Source organism: Orbicella franksi, chromosome 7 (assembly GCF_964199315.1).
Source record: "Orbicella franksi chromosome 7, jaOrbFran1.1, whole genome shotgun sequence".
Classification (NCBI taxonomy): domain Eukaryota; kingdom Metazoa; phylum Cnidaria; class Anthozoa; order Scleractinia; family Merulinidae; genus Orbicella; species Orbicella franksi.
In genome coordinates this window covers 11197624-11221565 of record NC_138151.1, presented here as the reverse complement: position 1 = coordinate 11221565, position 23942 = coordinate 11197624, and the positions used below count along the sequence as shown (strand labels likewise).

The window sequence follows — 23942 nt, the reverse complement described above, 5'->3', positions numbered from 1 at the left end:
TTAAGTGAGCTTTTCATGATCAGCTCAACAAGTTGAAATCGTGAGATCACTTCCATTATGAAATTCGTAGTATTATAAGCTAAATAAAATCGATAAACAACGAATAGACTTACGAACCTTCTCTGTCACCATGAAAAAAATTTTCAACGGATATAATCTTGTTGCAGTCCAAGCAACAAATTGAAAAAAAAAAAAAAAAAAAACAGGCATAAATAAGAAGAACCCTAACTTTAGATTTTTAAATTTTTATTTTTAAATTATTTGATCCCTCTTTTTAACCATTATTGTACACTATTTTTAGTATTATGACGATTGTATTGAAAATTTCTGTTTTCCTTATCTAGACTTAGTAGTAGTAGGTCCACATCAGCTGTACAGTTGCATACTTTTAAAACCTACTTATCAAATAAATGTATGTATGTACAACACGAACTGACAAAAGGCTTACTAATCAGTAATGACGGCCACTGCGGAGCATTTCGTAAAGGGTCCAACGAACATTTCCAGGACCAGTAATTGCAACAAGTTATTGTCTACATACCTTTTTTGTATTTGTGGTCCTTTCTTCTTTCATCTGTGGCTGCTGATTCACAACAACAAAGCTTAAACACCGCGAGGCGAACAACAAAATTAATCTGAACCACCGAACAACACGGGCAAACCGGAAATGCTGACCTTAACGCATGCGCATACGTTTTGCCGCGGTGTTACTGTAAAGAGGAAATACACGTTTAGTCACGCTGTTTAATTCTTGCATATTTATAAAAACTGGAATCCAACCGTTGTCACGGAAGATGACCGAAACCAAATAAATGCATTCGATATTGCCACAACGACTTGGCTAAGCAAACGTTATTTAGTGCGCCAGGTACCATAACGATGCGATAAAAAATGATTGCGCAAAGAAACCGATAACAGTTACAGTGACGGGGACGCTCATCGGAATATTGAAACAGTCTCATAACGAAAACCTGCAGGCCAGAATCCATTTTTCAGGGAATAGCTCCAGTTTAAATTTGTCCCATAATTCGCAAGACCACATTTCATCCAATAATCATTTCTTGACAACTACTAAGCCGGCTAATGGTCTTCGTAAATTCGAAACAATAGAGACATAAGTTACGGCGAGCTACTATCAGGGCTATTTCGGCCCTCGAGGGACTAGGTTAACAACGCCATTTTCTCGGCAAAACTGAAACGGATTAAAATTTCGCTGTGCGGCAACGGCGTGTGCAGCCTCTAAGTGTCTTCACAAAAATCTGGCTTCGTTCAATTAAACATAGACTTGATTAATGACGAGGATTTCTTTCTCCTGTATCCATTTTACCTCACCCAGAACTTAGATTTTCCTTTATTCCAACCCCCAAAATAAAAGGAAAGTGAGAAAAACCTCGATTTCAGCGCGGGCACTGAGGGTGTTTGTACGACATGATAAGCCCGAAAACACAGAACTTTTTATTTAAATAAAACACATTTTGAACAGCAATAAGAATTATTGCTCTGCTCCGCTATACGAAGCTCTCTTATCTGCGGCTGTTCATCCCTCTACAAATATGACTGTCGCCCACGGTGGGTGTTAAAATGGATCAAATTTTCTGTACAAATGACAGAGAAACAATTATCTTAGAACGGATTTTGATGATTGAGTACTTTTTTTTCTTTAAACTGGGCTCTTCTTACAATGAAAAAGGGCTAAAATTTGAAGTAAACAGCAAGGTTATACTCACGTAGTCAAGAGTACCTGAAACCAGGCACTTTCCCGTGGAAGAAAGCAAGGCTACGGTGGGAAAGCCATACTGGAACGCGCGTCATTACGTCATCGAAAATGGTCTTCAGTATCTGCCACCGTACCGTCAGTCTAGCCATACCATATCTTAAAGTCCCTATTGTACGTTATTGTACGGAGCTCGGGCCAATATTCCCCAGTAGGGCCCTCGCGCTCGGTTAGTAACAGGTTATTATACTTTTCACGTGCATTTCATGGTAATAGTATACTAAAAACGCATACAAATTAGGCGGAAGGGTCGTTTTAACGTCAGACCGCTGATAACTCCAGTAGCAACCGTATTCATTTTACGGTACGTCTCAACGAATGTCTATTGTTTCGGCAATTTTTTTGTTGAACAAAGGACTGTTTGTTCGGAAATCTTGCCAAATATTGCGTTCGTTTGCAAACAGAAAAAAGCTAAAAAAACATAAAGGTAACTCCAGTTAGCTGCCGTACTCACTAAAGCTTGCGGGCTCAGCAGTACAAACGAGTGACAGAAATATGTGAAATAAATAAACAAATAAATAAATAAGTAAAAAAAATGTGACAATCTAAATGAATAAGACGAGTACCCTCAGTGGCACTCTGTTGGTCCGTTTGTAATCTTTGAACAAAGAACTGAATGCAGAAACTTTGCCGTGTTGGAAGACTCTTCGTCGGCAAAATCACAAACATATTTTTGGTTAGCCCAACCAAATTCCGATTTGCTAGCCAAATTTTACCTCTTCTTATCAGTAAAATACCTTTGTCGAGTTTTTCCTTTGCTTTACAGATGTCTCTGCTCTTTGAATTACTGGCAGAAAGTGTTGCCTGTTTCACTCCTTTCATCATGTCTGACCAGCCAAAACCGACTGAGCCTTTTATTATGCTGCTCCGGGAGTCTTTGAATCTGAGACTTAAGAGTGATCAAAATCGCATGCTTTGATACATCTAAAATAGTACTCAGTTATAGCCCTGGTAAAATAGAGACGGCAGCTTGCGTTTCTACTTGATCTTCCATAAGGTGATGAACAAGGAAAACAACGGAGAACGAAAGTAAAAGTGACTGGCCTCCAGGGAAGAACACCACTAGTTGAGGACGAATTATAACATAGCGCGCGTGCTAGTGCTATCTAATTCCTATTGAGCCACCACGGTAAAAATCTCTATTTACCCACGACCTTACGTAAATAACATGACGTGTGCAGTTTCATTTTAGCTGCAAAATTTCCGTCAGGTTTAGTGCAAGTTCCGTTTGTTAAAGGTTCGGCGTTGTGAACATCATTCTGAACAATCCAAACCCTACTTCGAGCCTTTGCCTTTGGCCAACCTGCAGTGTTTACTAAAACTTGAGCATGATTTTGACTTTATTCGTCTACATTTTCATTGAGTGTTTTTCACTTTGTTTGCCTATATAAGCGAATTTTTTATTGACAGGCTTAGGATGAAGAGTTTTGGTTCAACTGTCGCTTAACTGATTGTGCCTTACGTGTTTTTAACCAGGCAATAGGATCCTTCGGTTTCATTTGCCGTACATTGTGAGGAGTTTGTAGTCAGTCACAAATAAAACATGTTTTAGTGCCCAAGTTGTTGTCGCTATGTTATAAAACAATTGGTTCACGCCTTTAGCTGTGCGTATATCGAGTTATGGATGCTCTTGGGAAGTTTGGAGCTAGATTTGCTCTCTGCTCCGCTACCAGCAACTCTTACGCTTCTCTCGTGCTCTCCAAACTTCCCGCGTGAATCTGTAACTCGTTATATAATAAACCAAATTATTCTGCATTTTGATGGATTCTCGCCTATGATCTGTTAGAGGGCAGACGCACGATTGACGTCATCATTACAAAGTTTTTCCCTCTGTGTTTTAAAATGGCGGAATGTTTTGAGAATTTAGACAATATTTTACGTGACTAGGCAAAAGATAAAGTACAAAAAAGTCTTGTCGAGGCATTGAACAGGTACGAGAAGGAAGAAGAAAGAAAAAGCGTTTCCTCTGTAGAAAGTGACTCAGAAAAAATACTCGAGCAGTCTCGGTCGGCAGCCGAGCAAGACTAAACCAAACACAAAATTGGTCTTGAAATTATTTCAAGGTACGAAACCATTGCTTTGTCTCAAATTTAACAAACCCAATAACCAAAATGTTTATGACATTAATTTAGTTAAAAAATTCTCAGTCTCAAAATACTTGTTCACACAGATTGGTGTCAGGAATGAAACTTCAAAACATAATTTCTTGAAATTAATTAAACTAAACACATAACCATGCTTTCTGACCCGAATGTTCCAGTCCGTTTCAGGGCACAGCAGCGAGCAAAGTATAGCTCACTACAGCTCACGGCCAACTGTTTCGCAGCCATAAGGTGTCTCAAACACTATATCAAACTGATTTGAGAATCACCAACCACAGAGGAAACAAATTTCCACCGTCACTAACGCTCTTTTCATTCAAAACTCGAATCGAATGGCCTCCAGTGTTGACCACAGCCGCAAGTTTTCTGAGCGTATTTTTTCAACTCCTGCAATGTTCAAGGTAACCTCCAAGGTTTTCGGCTCACAGGGCTGCTCTGATGACGAAAACTGACTCGACTTTTCTAGCATTTTCTTTAAGATTTGCAGATTTCGCAGCACAATTCTGCTTTCGCTGCAAGTTTTTATTCCACGAGAAGCGACTTTCGAGTCAAGTTTGATAGTGGAGTGATTTTCCTGGACCAATCACAATTCTTTGCTACACATAGTAACCAATGAAATTGCTTCATTTTGTATAGGCAATTGATTTCGTCAACTGGCCTTTTTCGTTTTTGCCAAAGTGGACAAAGGCCGGCTTTCGAGTTATGTTGAGAGATTTTGAAATAGAAAGCTTTTTCCGTAGTAGTTTGTTTCTTTATCATATAAAACAAATAGATTCCATGTTGCCGTGAGTCTGTTCAAGAATAGATCACAGAAGACGTCAAAATGTGGTAAGAACATCAGTAACACACATGGCTATCGCCTCGTGTGCCACTTTTTTGTTCTTACCACATTTTGACGTCATCTGTTATCTATTACTGAACAGACGCACGGCAACATGGACTCTATTTGTTAAATATACGCACGCTACGCATGTCATATGCCGACGAGAGGGCGACGAGAGGATATTTTTCCTTTGATTTTCAACACGCGGAAAAATCCAATTTACAAGAACAGCGTACCGGCGTCTCGGGAATTTTTTATTTGATCAAAATTTCAGGGTAAATTTTGGGGAATGGGGCACTTGCACGCTCCTAGTGATGGGCTCCTGTTAATAGCGTATGGGATAACCAGCTAAATAATACAAATGCAGGCCGTGTCAGCAGGCATCTCAGTTTTGAATATAGCGAAACTGTTTGACTCGTTTTGAAGTAATTTCTAGACGCGTGTGAAATTATGGGATGGAGCACAACCATTGACAGGCAGGATTACTAACGAGTCAGAAAAATAGTTACAATGATTTCCTATGGGAAAACTTTAATTTGTTTATAAAGTATATTTTTGCTGTTTTTCAAATATAAAGATAATTCAAAATCTAGGCTAGAACACTTGGCTGAAACTTCTTGCTAAAACATGATTTAATCGCTCAAGCGATTTTCCAAGCATCCATTTTTTGTATGAAAAAACCTGGAACCATCACAATGCAATTGAAAATGGCTTAAAGCGTTTAGAGACCAGGTCTTAACATGATCGACTTTCGTGTACAAAATGTCATAAATGATCAACGTATCTACTCTAGAATTAAATTATCCAGGGTCAAAATTACTTGAATCCAATATTGAAAACGGCCTTTTCCAGTAGTGTGCAACCACTCAGCTTCAGAGTAAAAAAGACATCCAAATATTCGACATTCAGAAAGAAGATAATATCAACGGGAAAAGGCTGCTGAAAAATCTCGGTTTTAAAACCAGTGAATGCAATTCGCACTGTTTCTGAGTGGGATTATAACCGGGCATGTGTTTGGAAGGAAAGGGAAGTCTTTATGGGCCCTCGTCACGGCTTCTAAATCTTCCCCCAAGCTGCATGTCAGTGGTCATACTTCTTGGATAAGGTAGCTGCACTCACCAGATTAATAAACTTATAAAAAGCGGGTCTTAAACTAGGAATAACACGGTACAAAGTAAGCAGGAAAAACTATCATTCAGCTATAAGGTCCTCAACATTTGCGTACAAACTGTTATCATACTGTTTCAGGTTGACGTAAGTCTGTGAAAAGAAAACATTTAATAATGTTATTAGTTATCAGTCCTTTACAAAAGAAACTTATCACTCTTGCTAACTGTTACCAACTTAATACCAAGAAGAATAGCAAAAAAAAAAAAAAAAAAAAAAAAAAAAAAATAAATGAAATAAAGTAAAATAAAATGACAAAAACAAACAAACAAACAAACAAACAAAACAAGCAAAACAAAATTAGAATAAAAGAGAATAACAAATTTCGGTTCTCGTTTCAAGGCTTGCATCTTCAGATGCATTACCCTGTCGTTTCTCTCCATTTCTTTCATCGTGTCTTTTAGCTTGGCGAAGGTTGGTCGATCACTTGGATTTTCTTCCCAACACTTGAGCATAATCTGGTATCTAATAAATAAAAGATTTACATATTATTAGGTGGCTTGCAAGAGCATTTCATCCTAAATTTAAATGGTTGATACTTCATGGAATTTTGGTGAACGGACATGTGTGTTACCATAGCAATGTAGTGGTGTCATTAAGAGTTTTACACAACTAATCGGTTCTTGGTTTCTAGCCATCAACTTGAAAATAAAAATGATCGAATGCTGACCTGGCAAAAAAGTCTCTTTATCAGCATGACTTTGGGCAATTCGTCATCAAGACCAATCATGTCCGGAGTAACTGATTCGGTGTTTCTACCATAACTGCACTACACGTGTGGTATAGGACCATACGTCTAGCCCATTCGGGCACTTTGAGCTATTACTTAGGCAGTGCTAACAAAAATCGAAGGAGGCAGTAAGCAACAATCAGGAACTTTCACTCTGTTGGCTCGCTTAAAATATAGCAGGGCTCTTAACAATATACATTGATACTACACACTAAAATAATGAGAGACGAAATAAACTCATTTGTTTACAGTTTGTTATCCACATGTTTTGGTTTTGGCATTCTGAATCCATCTTGCAGTTTCCTGGCGATTTGCCGAGCATTAATTCCCGGATACGGAGATCCACCTAGTAGATGAGACAAAGCGATATTTCTATCATGCATAACATTGAAATAAAATACTTCCTTATAGGAAAAACTGATATGCGTTGCATGTTTGCATGTACGCTATAACCACTATTTATTGAACCTATACTCACCCTCCGTTTCCACAAGGGAGAGTCTCATATTCTTCCCTAGAAAACTCAGGCTCACAATTCAGTTATTGATGACTGTGTTTGACGATACAAAGTACCGCTTAGACTGTATGTTTGCCAACAGTCACACCTTGGGTTGTACAAGCGGACATCAGAATTTACCACGTTTTTTCCTTAGACACGATTAGTGTAATCACGTCACGTGACGCAATCTTCCACCTAGCATTCTAAATTTGTTTTTGGATTTGGTTCGAAACGTAAAAAGAAATGAAAATATTTTTATTAAACACCTTACCTACAGTGAGGATCTCGTACAGTAGAACACCATAGCTCCAGCTGCGAGAAAAGAGGTTCGCTATATAAACTTACAATCCACGGGGAACAAATACTAATAAACATTCTTGAAGTTGACGTGGTAAGTAATTTCTTTACAACTTGTCCTAATCAAGCGAGCGTGAGATTTCCGTCAACGTTCCCTACAATAAGCGATAAAATAACTGTCAACTTACTAACCCAGGACTTTGTACACCTCTAATACTTACACGTCACTTTGTGTTGTGTATGTTCCATATAACAAAGCTTCATAAGCAGTCCACTTAACAGGCAGACGACCCTGTTCAAAAAATAAGAGCAATAAAAAGAAAATACAAATATTCTATTTAAGACTTGTGGAGGAACGACGCTGTAATTCATGAACTCTCACCCGACTTTGTTTGGTGTAGATATCATCCTGCTGAACATTCCTCGCCATCCCAAAATCTGTCACTTTACATTTCTCTCCCTCACCAACAAGAACATTTCTGGCCGTCAAGTCACGATGGATTATCTGAAAGAGAGTTATGCTTAACGCTTTCTTCTTTGCTCTTAAGGAAATTCAAAAGGCTTCAGGGAGGGAGTAAAGCAATAAGGTTAAGTCTACATACGAGCCAAGTGGCCCATCAGGCTGATGCTTATCTCCGGTATCTGTAGCATGAAGCGACTAGGAGTAATTCTACTCCCTCCTGGATGGGATGCTAGTTCATCGCAGGGTTACCCCCAGCGCCAAAACCCATTTATACACCTGGGTGGAGAGAAGCGCTGTGAGAGTAAAGTGTCTTGCCCAAAAACACAACCCAAGGTCCCCGGCCAGGGTTCGAACCCGGACCGTTTGATCCCAGGCGAGCGCACTAACCATGAGAAAGAGAAAAAGTTAAAGTTAACTAGATGAATAATAAAGTTGAAAATATCACATAGCAACCAAACCTTTCTTGAGGACAAATAAAGCATTCCATCAGCAACTTGCCATGTGAACCTCATTAACTGTTCAGCGGTCAGACTGGTTTGTGGTTTCACGTCTGGGTCTTTAAAGTACGTGTCGTTGAGCCCACGACTTTTCCTCAAGTATCCCAGCAGGTCACCGTACGGCACATATTCAATAAGAACAAGAAGTGGATCTATGGAAAAATGGGAAAGGAACAGAAATTAAAAAGAAAAGTATCAGCAAACGCTGACAAGCTTAGCAAGAGGGATGCGGAGAAACAGATGCAATGGAAACTGCTTTTGATCTCTGGTAGCCATTAGTTCTATGATTGAAATACCTGAGGGATATGGATGACGTAATTCTACTGAAGTCGAAAAAAAACATGACGATAATAGCTTATCATATTCTTGCAATTGCCTTTATTTGTCATTCAGCTGCCTTTGTAAGATAATAAAATATTATCAGCCTGTTTGTTTTGTTGTTCTGGAAACGGCTACGCTGAAGACTAAAGTTCTGGTAGGCTCGATTACCAGCCGCTGTGATCTGGCCACTAGCCTTACAGCTGGATGTATACGTGTATTGTCAGTTATGTTTAATCTGTATTTTACCAGATGCAGTAACACATCCCATCAGCTTGATCACGTGAGGATGAGGTTTCAGTTTCTTCATCAATTCAAGTTCTGACAGCAAGTCCCTTCTGTCTGATTCTGGAGCATTCGCTACAAAAAGAAAAAAGAAAACAGTATCGACAAGTAATCTTGCTTCAGACTTCGATCATTTCGATAGTTCACAATTTCTAACTGCACCTTTTAACATTTTGACAGCAACCGTTGTGTAATCCTCGTTGTCCCTTATGCTCCACGCTGTTGCCTTGGCAACCTGAGAAAAAGCTCCTTTACCAACGACTTTTAATATTTTGACCTGTTCTCGGTTAATTTCCCAACTTCGTGCTGAAGGATGAAGAGGCATATAGTCTCCACTGCTTGGAGGTACATAGGTCCTGGAATCACCAGACGCTGTGTTGCTAGAGGACTGTTGGTCAGGATCCGCAGCTGTAGGATTCTGGTACGGTAAAGGTAAAGTTAAATCTAAATGCGAGCCAAGTGGCACATTAGGCAGGATTTCCGCAGCATGAAGCGACAAGGAGTATTTCTACTTGTCCCTGAATGGGATGCTAGTACATTGCAGGGTTAACCCCCAGCATTAAATTCACCGATACCCATTTATACACCTGGCTGGAGAGAGGCACTGTGAGAGTAAAGTGCCTTGCCTAAGAACACAACACAATGTCCCCGGCCAGGGCTCGAACCCGGACCGCTCGATCCGGAGACGAGCTCACTAACCATGAGGCTACCGCCTCCAGAGGATTCTGGTAAGGAATAACACAAAACAAAGGCATTGGCAGTAGATATGTGAAACTTTTTATATCTATTTTTGTGCTGTTTTTGATCATACATTGCTGCTGTTTTTTTTTTTTTTTAATTAAACAACACTTTCCTCTAAATCTTCTAACACACTGTTAAATAAAGCAAGCACTAACTTACAAAAAAAATTTTTAACTGCATTTGTATTTTTTTGTGCCGAAAATACGTAATACGTAGGTAATCGTATGAATGCGAGCGCAATAGACCAATTTCGATATATTAAAATTCAGCCTAAAACAAAAGACCTCAGTGCGAGGCTCTGGGGAATAACTACAGAGTTTGTGGGGTTTATTCCCCAGAGCCTCGTGCTGAGGTCTATTGTGTTAGTCTGAATTTCAATATATCGAAATTGGTCTATTAAATATTTACAACGCAATTAAGTATTTACAATTTCCAACATGTGTGCATTAATTTGACCGGCAGAGCAAATTAAGAATTAGTGATAAATTGGCCTGCTCTCAGCCAATCAAAATGAAGTAATTTTCTCAGTCGTGTAATAAACGATGTTATCTTTGTTCTTAGTTTTCAAATGCAATTATTTCTATCTCTTCACATGTGATGTTTACATTTATTTACTATGTTGTTTACTTATATACTTCCTTAATCTACTCACCATTTCAACCGGTTCTCCGCCACTTTCCGCACATTTTTTTCTACTGAAATAAATCAAAGCTTGTTTCAATATATCAATCAGTTGTTCAAAGCTCCATTGGTAATGTCTTAGATTGCTTGAAACTGGTAAGTACCTATTGTACGTTAAAAAAGAAAACAAACAAACAAACAAAAAAATAAATAAATAAACAAACAAGGAAACAAAAAACAAAAACCGTAGCTACCATACTAATCAACGTCACAAAGTCTTTGCAAGTTCTTTATATTTGAACTGCGTTTCTTCCTCGTTAGAAAATGTGTTCCTTAGTAACCATCTCTGCTTATTTAATTATTGACTATCGCTGTTACATGCAAATACATGTAGGTGGTATTTACGAAACAAAGATCAAATATACCCACACGCTGAATTTAAATACAATAGTTGTACAAAGTACACCTTGTCAGCGGTTCGTTATAGTATTCAACGCATGTTTTTTTTGACGTTCTTTACGTTTCCCGGACAAATCACATGACAGGCGACTTTTAAGTTAAAACTGCGTAAGAGCCTTTAATAAAGAGTTTACAACTAATAGCAAGATCCCTGCCAAAGAACGCCAAACTGATTTGTTCTCTTCTGTAATGACTCAGGTTAACTTACCGAATTGTATTTAAGTTCGCTAAAATGAGAACAAAAAAGACTGGTTAGTAGTTTTTTTCTTTTTTACAGTAAATTCCTGGCCTAGCGCAATTACGAAAGAACGTTTGGGTGACTATAATTCTCTGAAAATGTCCTCAGTCAGTACTTAGGAAGAGGTCTTATTATATGGCTAGCTCCGTGAGCGGGCTAGATGAACCAAAACCTGCGCTGTGATTGGCTACCCAAGCGGGCAAGATGGAGCTATCTTGCCCACTTGGGACTACCCGCCGTGTCCCGCAAGAAAATCTCCTCGAAAGTCACATAATAAATCCTTTATTGACCAAGCTTGTTCGGTCGAAATGGCTGGATATTGGCCTCGTTTCTTCTTGCGTGTTTATGGACCTCGACTCCGTCTCGCAAAAAAATAACTTGGCCAATATCCAGCCATCTTGACCTCACACTTGGTCAATAACTCATATATCTAGTATTTGTTCAATTAAATAATGCAACAACCGCTTGTACATGCATAAGACGCCACGACCAATTATATCGCTGGGGATATATGGTCAAATTGTATAAATGCAGACCAATCGATGATTAACATTGGCCATTTCGGAAATGCACAGGGAACTAGGGTTCGGTTCAAATTTAAACCAATCGTGAAACTGACACCACCACATAAAATATCACGTTGGAATTGAGCATTTCACCAAATGTGATGCATCTAGGGTGAAAAGAAAATTCATTTGAATTCATGTACTTTGAAACATAATAATAGGTCGCATCTGATCAATTATATCTAGAAAATTATAATATGCAACACCGGAGCAAAAGGTGACTTACCTGCACAACTGCGCAGTCTCCATTGGACGATAATCAGAATAGGAAAAATGATCAACAAAGCAAGGATGACAATGTTATAAACAATGTGAAGTGTTGTCTCGTTACACGAAAACCTACAAGACACAACAGACTTATTACCACTTCCTCGCGACTATTCTTAGAAATTCCACAGTTTTATGACTCTACAAAACGCTGTAAGAGCCTTTTGGGTATTTCTTTCAAATAGGTTTTCGTCGGTACTCTGAAAATTGCTAGAAAGCAATTCTTTATTGATCCCGTTACTTCACCTTTGATTGTAACTTCCACCGTGTAACTGACTGTTCCTACAGTGTTAGATGCTTTACATTCATATTTTCCAGCGTCCTTTCCACTGGTGTCGTCAATGATGAAGTCGGTTCTAGTGATGTTTGTTTGAAGCACTTTGCCATTCTTTTTCCAAGTAACACTGGGATTGGGATAACCCTTAGCTTCACACACCAAGTACAGTACGTTTCCCTCGACCACAGTGGCTTTACTTTTACTTTTGTTGATTATCGTCGGAACTACATACAACAAAGACCAAAATAAATGTGAATAAAAAATCTATTGCTCAACCAAACCTATCTTTTGAATCCGAGAGTTCCATAAAAATGGCAAAAAGCTATTGTAATCTTACAATATGATCCTATTATCAGACTTGTCAGCAGCAAACATTCTCGCTCGTACGCGATTGCTCTAAACGCGTCACGTGAACGAATATATGCTCCAGCTAATATAAAACTGGGGAAATAATCCGAGTGATATTCCCCAAGTTTCAAAAGATCCCGCTTGTTGCGAAAAATAAAAATTGAAGGATTATAAACACATTAGCTTTCATTTGACTTTAAAAATGTGCTTGGATATTTATCCTTGGACATTATCTGTTCCTCGAAGCTCACAGTTTTCCTCGAGCTTCGCTCGGAGAAGTATTCGCTTTTCGTAAAAGATGATGTCCATGAACAAATACCTGAGCATATTTTCACCAAATAGAGACTTATTGGTGCTACTATATACGAACGAAATATGACGACAAAGGTCTTGGTCAGTCAAACCTATCCTTAGAATCTGGGAGTGCCACTGAGAGTGTAATGAGAGATATCTTTCGCTATTTTTTGACAACTAAAAGTTATGTGAGTTGTCCAAAATGTTCTCAACAAATCTAACATCTGTTAGTATAGTTTCCAGAGGTGAATATAACAATTAGACATTCTAACTGGTCGAAAAGCGCAGCTTGTGACGCTATATTCACCACGCTAGAGAGTGAATATAATATTTCTGAGCTTGGTTACTAACTTGGTTACTAAGCTCGCCAACTTTGCCAACAAGGCTGACAGTTACTGAATGAAATTTTCATTTATTCGAAAGACATCACTCCAAGTCCAGGATATTTGAGAGGAAGGAGAATTTTCAAAATGAATGTTGTCGCCCTTAGACCAAAAATCTTTTCACGAACTCGTATTCAAGGCATTTAAGAATCGTAAATGCAGTGGTTACGTTGATCGCTCGATTGACCGAAATTAATTTTTTTTTCCAACTAAAGCTTCTCATTTTTAGACGATGACGAGAACTGTGAATAAAGTACAGGTCAACAACGATAAAACAAATTAAAGCTTCCGGATGAATTCATTTTCAAAGTGTTTCGCTTGTTTGTTTTACTGCCGAATTCGATTAGTAAATTGATTCACAATCGATGTACATGTAAGCTTATTATGAAAACTAAGGTTGCATACATGTATGCAAACGATAAATGGCGACTCAGTGTCTTAACGTTGTAGTCGTTATTTTGTAGTTCTTGATATTCACCTTTGAAAATTATGCTAAAGCAATTATTCGCCTCAGGCTCAGTGAACATTGATAGATATTCACTGAGCCTGAGGCGAAATGATGTTAATTAAAAGACAGCCACTGAAAACCCAAATCCCTGTGCCAGTACATATGATAGGGGCGATCACTGTCGTTTGAAGAGTTCGGTGGAAAAGCTGGGTTCACTAATAGAGATTTCAGTTTAATATAGACCATACCCTCGAGTGCCTTGACTGTCCTGATCTTTCCACCTTCTTTTAAACTTTCTCCAAGTTGGTTTGTTGCAGTAACCACAAATTCATACATCTTACCTTTCTCCAACTCAACTTTCAATTCTCTAACTGAAACATCTGTAATTGTCTTTAATTTGGTCCACTCTCCTGGTTTACCATCGGTCACTATTCTTTGATACACAGTGAATTGTGTGATCACTCTGCCATTGTTTTGTGGTTCACTCCACTTTAGCGTGATGGTATCATCTGTTACTTCATTTGGCAGATCATCAATTGTCGCTGCTGCTGGGACTCCTTGGAGAACCAAAATACCCCTAGCAGTTATCATTATCGAAAAAAAATTTTAAATTTCCTCTCTGCAGACTCTTACTCACGTCATTAACTCGAACGGCTATTAATTTTGGTGTTATCGTACGTGCACAGACTGAGTTGATCGAGATTTGTTACAACGATGAACGATCGATGGCTGGTTATCTCAAGCGCGAAAACTCCACAATCAGCTCTCTGTGCGTGGCTATCAAGAAGCTATTCTACCTAGTAAAGCATGTAAACATTCCCTTTAACATTGGTCTAAACTAGGGAACTAATTATAAGGCAGGTATGAAACAGGGTAATGATTTAAGAACTCGAGGCCCGTTTCTGGAAGGTCCTGAAAAGTTTTGGCACCCGAAAAGCCGTGGCAAAATCTCAAACCTTATGACTTCAAAGCTGTTATATGCACATATTCTTAATATAAACAGAGGTTAACGTCCCCTTCATAGAAGAAGTTTCAGGCGTATACACTTCTCTGTCTTTAAATACCGATTAACTAAAAATGGCTTTGCGGGCCCGAAAAGTTTCTGGGCCTTTCGAGAAACGGGCCACAGGTCATAAATAGGACATCGAGTTTTTGGTCAGGTCTTAAATAGGACATGGAAAATCGCAGATTTTGGTCTTTCTTAAATGATGTAAGGGTTTTTGGGAGGAGGCCACACGCTCCAACCAAAGCCTACCCCCCGCTCTCCCTCGGGCAGTCGTTATATTTATTGTCATAACAAATTTCAATTCCAAAGTCTCGGGCGGTTTATATATCATGATTTTCTTTTTGTCGCAAAGGAGCTCAGTCGGGTTTGTCCTCATAAAAAATGAAAAGACCTTTTTGATTTACTTCTTTGCAGCTGAAAGAGCTTTAACAACGAATTACATGCTGTACTCTCAAGTACAATATATACTCTTTCACCTCGAGTCTCAATTCATAGCTCTATTCTTCATCTTTTCTTTATCGTAATTGCATAGAAAGGTCTTGTATTACGTGCTTGAAGTAGTTTACATCAGTTAAAGATGATTTAGCTCTAAGCAATAATCTAATTAGCAAAAAAATTCTGTAATCAAGGTATCACATTTTGTTACCTTCATACTTAGTCTTTACTGCTTTTTCCACAGGAGGTCCCTCAAACACAGAGTTCCTCGCAAATAACTTCACAGTGTACTCGGTATCTCTCTCCAGATCTCCCGTAATCCAACTTGTTGTACTAGGGTCAGTTATATTCTCATTCTTTATCTCAGTGCCACCCTTTGATATGACAACTCGGTACGCTGTAATAGGACTCCCTCCATCATCAGCTGGTGCAGTCCATTTCACTGTTAGTGAAGTGGATTCAATGTCTAACTGTGTGATGGTTGGGGACCCTGGCTTTTCTAGGAGAAACAAAAATATATATTTTTATTCATAATATGTTTCTCAAATCCAAATACAAACTAATTCGATAGCTACTACAATTGGTAGTATAAGCCTTTGTCAATCCTCGCATTTACTGTGTGCACGAATAGGTCTTTTGCTACAGTTGGTCACGTGGCGTGCTTTTCAACAACACACTGATTTAGTCATTGGTAATGCATCATGTTATTAGAAATGGAAAGAACATTTACAAATAAACTTACATAAAAATTTTCCAGTTTATATCCAGTTAAGAGGGAATTTTTATGGACGTTAGAAATAAGAAGGATTTTTATGGGAAGAAGAGGCATTGCCCTCCAGTCGCAGTCCAGTGGTTTTCTGTCCAACTCTTTGTAATTTTCAAGTTTTCAAACTGCTATAAAATCTCTGCCTTTCGGCTTAAGAGCCTATATTTTCAATATCAACCTAATAGTTTACTCCTCTTTCTATCACTAATTGTTATATGGCAGCAGCTTCGTTTGTCGTGACTAAGAGTATATGTCGGTAAGAGTAGAAGAAAATTAAAAAAAATGTGGCCTCAAGGACCAAAAAACCGGTAGTCAAATCGTCTTGTGAATGTCGTAGAAACTTGCACAAAATTACCAATTCGCATCTTTGAAACGAACACCATTCTTGCCCAGAGACGAAATGGAAGTTTCTCGTCTGTAATAGGGCGTTTTTTTGGGTACTTTTTTATTTCTACGGCAACTTAATGAAGCCTTCCTCTCTTTTGAAAACAACAACCTTGTAAGTCTTCAACTTAGAAATTTTAAAGCAGGACTCCGTTCGAATCAACTGATTTAAAATTGTTCTAACGTCACTCGCGCGTCAAATAAATGAGGCTCAAGCGCGATTTTATGAAGCTTTGTTTAGCGCTCGTACAAAACTTCTTCTAGATCCCACCAGTTTGAAATCATAAAACTAAAAAAAACAACAAAAAAAATAACTGAAGTACGTCTGGCGAAAATATCAGAAGATTTGACGCCCCACTGATCAGCTTTTTGACCTGCTTTATTGGGCTTATTTCAGATTTTCCACTTAAATGCGGAATGTGTATCTAATTATTCCGACCTCAATTTGTTCATGATGAACTGCAGATTAAAATAATAACATATCTTGAATAGGTAAGGACGAGGAGCGATTCAGTGCGATTTCAAGGTCTGTGAAGCGAGAGGCCAAAAAGTGTAAAATTGTCGTGTTCTTACGGAGGGAAATCTGAGCTTCCGGCGGTATGACCGTTCACGTAGGGGCCAAACCACCCCCCAAATGTTTCGTCAGTTCTTGGGTATTTCACATTATTTCGCATTACTTAAAGAGTATTGACTCTTTCTACACCAAACTTGGCAGATGAGCAGGAGACCTATTGCCAATTATATTTACGTGAAAAATGTCAGTAAATGTCAAAGTTGTGACGTCACAGTGGTGACGTCATGTTTTTTGCCACTTTTGAAGTTTTTAATATGCATAGTTTTTACAATGTGTTCGAAAGAGCACATCACGGGGAGTTGAAACCTAAAAAAATTTTGTCCATATCACAAAAATTAAATGAAATATGGCATTTTTAAATATGAAAAATAGCTCTGTAAAATATGGGGTCCCCCCCTTGGGAAAAATCCCCAAATTGGAGCCGTAATTTTGTTCCAGCAAATGCAGCTATGTTGCACATGTGATGTGCCAGATGACTAAAGCAAAGATAAAGAAGAAAATCGGAATAAAAAATTACCCCTCTAGTGTTATTGCGTTAAAATTAGTTTCGTTACGTCGTAACCTGTGACGTCAACCGTTTTTTTACTGTTAATACCATCCTAACAAAGCCGAAAATCAAATTTCTAAAACCATACGATTTTTGACAACATCAAGCTTTCTATTTTTCTAGATTATTAGCCTTCCTAGAATAAAACTGAAAAAAATAAACCAGAGAGACTGACCTAAGAAGGACAGTATGGTTAAGCAAATTCCGGGGGGGACAACAAAAAATTTTAACTTACCATATCTCGAAAAATAATCATCATAGCAAAAAACGGTTTCCGGAATTTTACTCCTCAAGTCAAGGCCTTTCCAATGACGTAATCTTTTCATCAGATTTTACAAAAAATTATAGGATGTTTTGGTGACGTCATCAATTATGACGTCATAATCTGACATTTTGTCACAACTTCCAAATTAAAACAAGAAGATCTGTTAGATCTTATAACCGCGCTTTGGAAACTTAACTGTTTGCTTACCACTACAGTCGCAACGCAGTGCACATTCCAAAGCAGTCCTTGATGATTCGTTTGTTACTGTAGACATCACATCACTTGATCAACACAAACTCTATTATTGCACCATCAGTCGTAACCGGTGTGAAATCTCCGATGACGTAATAGTCTTAATCTGGAACTTTCTTCGGGATACGTATGGGCATGAAGATACGAACACTATTAACAACAGCTTTCTTTCTTAAAAATCACGATTAAATTAAATTGTTTTTTCCCTTGAGTAAAGGGCTAGCAAAGAAGTCACACAAGTCACATAATTCAAGAATTGCGTTATCCACGGCTATCTTTAGTACGGTGGTTATTTCCCTACCAATGACGTAATCCTTGCATGTTCTGACAAGTTCGTTGCTTGGCTTGCAAATATTTAATTTTCCTTCCGATCTATGAACTGGCTGCGATGAAACAGCCAAAGAATTTACTTCATTTGCCTAAAACCACAAGAAATAACGTCGCTTCTGGCGAAATAAACTTGCAAAGTAAACACAATCTTATTTGTCACGTAGCGAAAGTGAAAGCTGCAACGTCAACGCATTCCATGGCTGACGTAATACCTTTTTTTAGCGTGTTTATTAATCCCTTTAAATCCAACGCTTTGATAAAACGAAAAGAAAAAATATTTTTTCCACAAGAAAGAAAACAACATCCGTAAAATTGTCCGTGTATTTATGTTTAAACAGCTTCTGCAGCAAAAACATCACACGTTGCGTGACTCAAAATTTGGCCGAGCGGAGGTCTGCGTCTGGTCACCGACAAAAAAAAAAAACAAGAAGATCTGTTAGATCTTATAACCGCGCTTTAAAAATGAAACGGTTCGCTTAGCACTACCGTCGGAACGCAGTGCACATTCCAAAGCAGTCATTGATGATTCTTTTCTTACTGTAGACATCACATCACTTGATCAACACAAACTGTATTATTGCACCATCAGTGGTAGCCGTTGACAAATCTCCGATGACGTAATGGTCTTAATCTAGAACTTTCTTCGGGATATGTATGGGCATTAACGATATGAACGACACAATAATAACACTATTAACAACAGCTTTCTTTCTTAAAAGTCGTGATTAAATTTGATTGGTGTTTTCCACGAGTAAAGGGCTAGCAAAGTAGTCACACAAGTCATATAAAAAAACCCTATCCCGACCGATGTATCGATTTTGGTCACTGCAGTGACCATAGATTGAAAACGTGACAGAAAATTGGCGTTACTTTTGATTCTCACCAAATTTGTCATATCCCCCCCTCGGGAGAATTTTGTCAAGTTAGCTAATTTAGTATGCAAGCCACCGTAATGGCGGCCACCGTCGACGAAATGTTTATTTGCTCAAAATTGGGGCAAAATCTTTCGGAGATGGAAATCAGGACATTTGTAAGGATACAGAAAGTAATTTGGGACCGGTTGCTGGTTTCTAAGGCTGAATTTATCCAGAAGTAAGCTGTATTTTCGTTTTCGTGCCGAAAGCCATGCGATGAAATATTATCGGCTTGTTCTACTGTCTTGTTCTGTTTTTCTCTTGGTCTTTCTTGTAGCCCGCCGAGGCCAGTCTTTCGTCTAAATCAGTTGAAAAAAGTTCGAAAAAGATGTTCCCATTCAAGTTTAAGCTCTCAAGCGATAATTCTGGAGATTTTTGGCCGAAACGTTCGGCTTTGTTATGTTGGTGTTTTTCGGTTGCTATGGGCGACCGTTGCTTCCTTTGTTAGGTCAAGTCTGGGGAGTGAGGTCACAAAAAAACTCTAATTAATTCTGGTTTTGTTCGATTTCTATGAAATTTTAACACGATAAAGCTGGATTGTTAACGAATAGATTTACCGCCTGCCGATGTGTGGTAGCTATTAACGCTGAAGTGTTATATCGCTTCGAAGTCAGGGTTTTGAAGAGATTTTTTTTGCAACGTGTGGGTTCGGCGTGATTTTGTAATCGGAGGTTTTTGTTGACCCCGAAGGAAAAAATATCCGGAAAAGGTCATTTCATCGACGATTCAAAGGAATATAAATATGTATATGTTCCGAGCTAAATTTCTGCTGAAAAAATATAATTTTTGACGAACGCTGGGTTTTTAATTTTTTCCCGCGAAAGTCAGTATCGGAGATGAGATTTATTAATGTTTCAACAGCTTTTGGCGAGTAAACATCACAGGTTGCGTGACTCAAAATTTGGCCAAGTGGAAGCTTGGGTCTGGTCGCAGACAAAACTGCGAAAAAAAAAAACCACGGGTAAACCATGAACCGCGCTCGGCCCATGGCCGCGCGGTTAAAAATAATAAACCCCGGGTAAACCTAGAACCGCGCTCGGCCCATGGCCGCGCGGTTAATAAACTGGAGAACAAAGACAGCTCATCTGCCAAACTTGGTTCAGAAATATATAAACCAAGCAAATATAGCCTTCATGAAACATTAGGGGCGTGGTTTGGCCCCTACGTGGTTTTTCACGTACACGGATTTCTATCTTTATATTGAACATTTCCAAAAGCTAACCGTGGCCACCATTGCCGGATTTGTGCTGAAATTTACTTCTTATAACCGAAAAGGTTTCTGGGTTGCAAAGCTTCTTCCCTTCCATACAAAACCCTCTCATTTCTGCAGTAATTAAGTGGCCCTGCGCCTAAGAAACGACCGATGATTTCCGGCTAAAAAATAAAATCGGCCGATTTTTATCTCCCAAGCAGAGGTTACCGAATACTATTTTAAAATGAATTTCGTTTGTTTCAGTTTCGCTTTAAACCAAAAATATTGAGCCGCAAACTTTTTCCGTCTGGTAGCAGCAAAATCAGGCCGAAAATAAGCGCCCGCAAAAAACTGTTCAGAAATTACTATCGCAACGCAAAATAATTAATGAGAAAACTACACAGTGTTGAAGAAAAAGGCCTTTTAATGCAATATCATTCGATAAACATCAAAAAACTGCCGAAGCGATTAACAAATAAAGTTTCAAATATTGCATACTAAATTAGATGGAGCGTTGGAGCTGATTTTAAAATAATTATTTCTCAAAAGTTCAACGCTTTTGAAAGCAATCACAGTGATGAATTGGACATTGGAGAGATACACATCACGTTTCTGGAAAAACGTTTTCCGGCCAAAGTATATTGACCTTGTACAGAGCGTTCAAAGTTACCGTGTTTGCCGTTATCCTGCTACTTCAGCGAAACACCTCTCTTTTGCCAATAGGCCCTTTGCAGCTGGGGTCACGTGACCAAATTTTTCCTAAAAAGTTTTTGTATTATGGGCTATAACTAAAAGAATGCCAGAAATGGAAAGAGCGCATCGAAAATACCAAAATGGCCAAGTTTGAGGCCCTAGGAAAAAACGAGTAAGTTTATACTATAGTTTGAATTTTTGGAAAATTTAGAGGATTCGTATGGAAAACGTTGCTGGAGAGCAAGGTCTTGCTCTCCAGCAACATTTTTCCATACAAATCTTCTTATTCTTTCAAAAATTGAGACCATCATAAAATCTCACTTTCTGATGATGGGGGCCTCAAACTTGGCCATTTTGATATTTTCGACATGCTTTTTCCACTTGGCATTCGTTAAGTTATAGCCCATAATTTTATGAAAAGTAGGTCACGTGATAGCTTAGCTGCAAAGGGCCTATACGGCCGTGGATAGCGTGGTAAACGCCACTTTAAACCTTGCTAGGCATTGAAAGACCATCCTGAGTAGAAGGATGTAGAATTGAAAGAGAAAGGAAGATGAAAAATACGCAGAAAAAGAAATAACTCGAAATTACCATCTGCTAACGAAAGTTGAATCTGGAAAATGTCGTCGCGTGACAGCGGCCATTGACGTCATTTGTTACGTCAAGTCGTAAGAGCGTGGGAAAACGAGTCTGCAATGTCCTTCGGGCGGTCAGCGGCCAGGGACCGAGTCGTGACCCCATAACTCAGATCACGCTGCGGCCAAAACGGTGTGGCGGTTGGGGAAGTTTTTTCTTTTTCAGTGACCATCATTTGTAAAAAATAACATAACATTGTTCCAATAAACGTTTTCTGGCCGGAAAAAATTGTTTTCCTATTTGCGCATTCGTTTGGATTCCACTGCTATTTTATACAAATGACGTCAATGGCCGCTGTCACGCCACGACACTTTCCAGATTCAACTTTCATTAGCAGATGGTAATTTCGAGTTATTTTCTTTTTCTGCGTATTTTTCATCTTCCTTTCTCTTTTAATTCTACGTCCTTCTACTTAGAATTGTCTTTGAATGCCTGGCAAGGTTTGAAGTGGCGTTTAACACGCTATCCACGGCCGTATTGGCAAAAGAGAAGTGTTTTGCCGAAGCAGCAGGATAACGGTAAACACGGTAACTTTGAACGTTTTGTACAAGGTCAATATACTTTGGCCGAAAAATGTTTTTCCAGGAACGTGATGTATATCCTTCCAATGTCTGATTCATCACTGGGATTGTTTTCAAAAGCGTTGAACTTTTGGAAAAATAATTATCTTAAAATCAGCTCCAACGCTCCATCTAATTTAGTATACAATATTTGAAACTTTATTTGTTAATCGCTTCGGCAGTTTTTTGATGTTTATCGAATGATATTGCATTAAAAGGCCTTTTTCTTCAACACTGTGTAGTTTTCTCATTAATTATTTTGCGTTGCGATAGTAATTTCTGAACAGTTTTTTGCGGGCGCTTATTTTCGGCCTGATTTTGCTGCTACCAGACGGAAAAAGTTTGCGGCTCGATATTTTTGGTTTAAAGCGAAACTGAAACAAAAGAAATTCATTTTTAAATAGTGTTCGGTAACCACTACTTGGGAGATAAAAGTCGGCCGATTTTATTTTTTAGCCGGAAATCATCGGTCGTTTCTTAGGCGCAGGGCCTCTTAAAACGTCATTAAATCCCTACCTAACATAGCATTGGTATGAAAATTGGTGTTCTGTCTATTTATAACTTGCCCTTTCCTATTCTGAAACTCACGTCGTGAATATCACATTGTTTAGAAATTAGCGATCATGTGACCAACTTTTGCAAAAGGCCTATTCCTTTCTAAAGCAAAATTTACTTAGACAGGTAAGACTTTAACCCAAGAGTTTTTAAACAACGTCAGAATCATTCTGTACAGCTCTATTGCCAGTTCAAGGAACAGAGCGAATCTTCAGCTGATTTTTTAAGTTAACCTTACTGTTGATTGGATGATGGAATTTGGCTAAGTCATTCAGAGCTCGTCCTGTTATAGCAAGAAAAACCATCAGTAGTATTAGAAGCTAATTTGATAACTACTAAAGAAATCACATGGTAGCACAAAACAGGTCATTTTGAACCTACAACAAAAAGGACGTACTTATCTGTTCTGTTTTCACTATCTTGAAATCAGCAGGAGTGAGTCCATTGCCAGCAACGCACTTGTAATCACCAAAATCCTTATCCCCGTTCATCTGCACATCCACTATGTTCTGTGTAGCTGTAACGCTGTTTATTTGACTTCCATCAGGTTTGTGCCAGGTGAGTGTTGGTGTAGGAACACTATCTGACACACACTTAAACCTCACTGTCTGACCAATCCAAGACTTGTCATTTGATGAAGATGCTTCTTTTATCGTGGGCAGGTCTGAAAAGTTAAATTATCTGTTCTCCATATTTGTGCACACGGTACAAACGATAATCGAAGAATAGTAAGAATTGGGTCTAAGAGAGTATCTATAATATTTGAACAGCGGATTATAGCCAAGGCACACTTTGCTGTTATTATAGTAACTGAGGTACATATATCTTGTTGTTCGCAATGCTTAAATGAATGTTGTTTGTCTGTCTGTCTGTCTGTCCGCCTGTATGTCTGTCCTGCTGTACAATAATGCAATGGTGGAACGGAACAAAGTTATGTCGCTTCTAAAGAAACTGTTGGACTGCGTCAGAGGGCATACCTAAGACGTTACCACAAGGAACATACTCCTCCAGGGGGTAAGACTCGGATGTCATCAGTCTCACCAACTTATAACCTAGTCAAAAGTCAGAAGTACGTCCTCCACAAAGCCGTGAAAGCATTGAAAGTTAGAGATGGATGCTTCGAAAAATAAATTTTCTTACAGTAAACCAGTGTAACAGTGCTTAACGACATTTCCAAACACCTGGAAGTCCGTCAAAGAAAACTCCGCTACGCGTCGTATTTTCAATTCTCCTCTC

At 38.7% G+C, this 23942-nt stretch overlaps 2 protein-coding genes across 3 annotated transcripts in view; both read right to left on the bottom strand.

The window, feature by feature from the left end:
- Positions 1 to 2256, bottom strand: part of LOC145493964 (fibroblast growth factor receptor 1-like) — a 42422-nt gene extending 40166 nt beyond the window's left edge. Inside the window, exon 1 of one of the 2 annotated variants that reach the window (XM_081473458.1) lies at positions 542 to 2256. The gene's annotated coding sequence lies outside the window, so the exon portion shown is untranslated. Of the gene's footprint in view, positions 1 to 117; positions 198 to 541 lie in introns of those variants that run through there. The other variant, XM_081473459.1, reaches the window with a different exon arrangement.
- Positions 2257 to 5386: 3130 nt separating this feature from the next.
- LOC145493573 (fibroblast growth factor receptor 1-A-like) lies at positions 5387 to 23383 on the bottom strand (the record flags this gene model as incomplete). The annotated part of the gene is made up of 16 exons (XM_081473068.1): positions 5387 to 5959; positions 6232 to 6331; positions 6846 to 6942; positions 7367 to 7407; positions 7614 to 7684; positions 7775 to 7934; positions 8363 to 8504; positions 8920 to 9030; positions 9118 to 9373; positions 10349 to 10481; positions 10985 to 11003; positions 11807 to 11919; positions 11988 to 12348; positions 13846 to 14154; positions 15250 to 15537; positions 23104 to 23383. Coding segments are annotated over 16 exons (2550 nt in total), but the record flags the coding sequence as incomplete, so codon positions are not given.
- Positions 23384 to 23942: the final 559 nt, after the last annotated feature.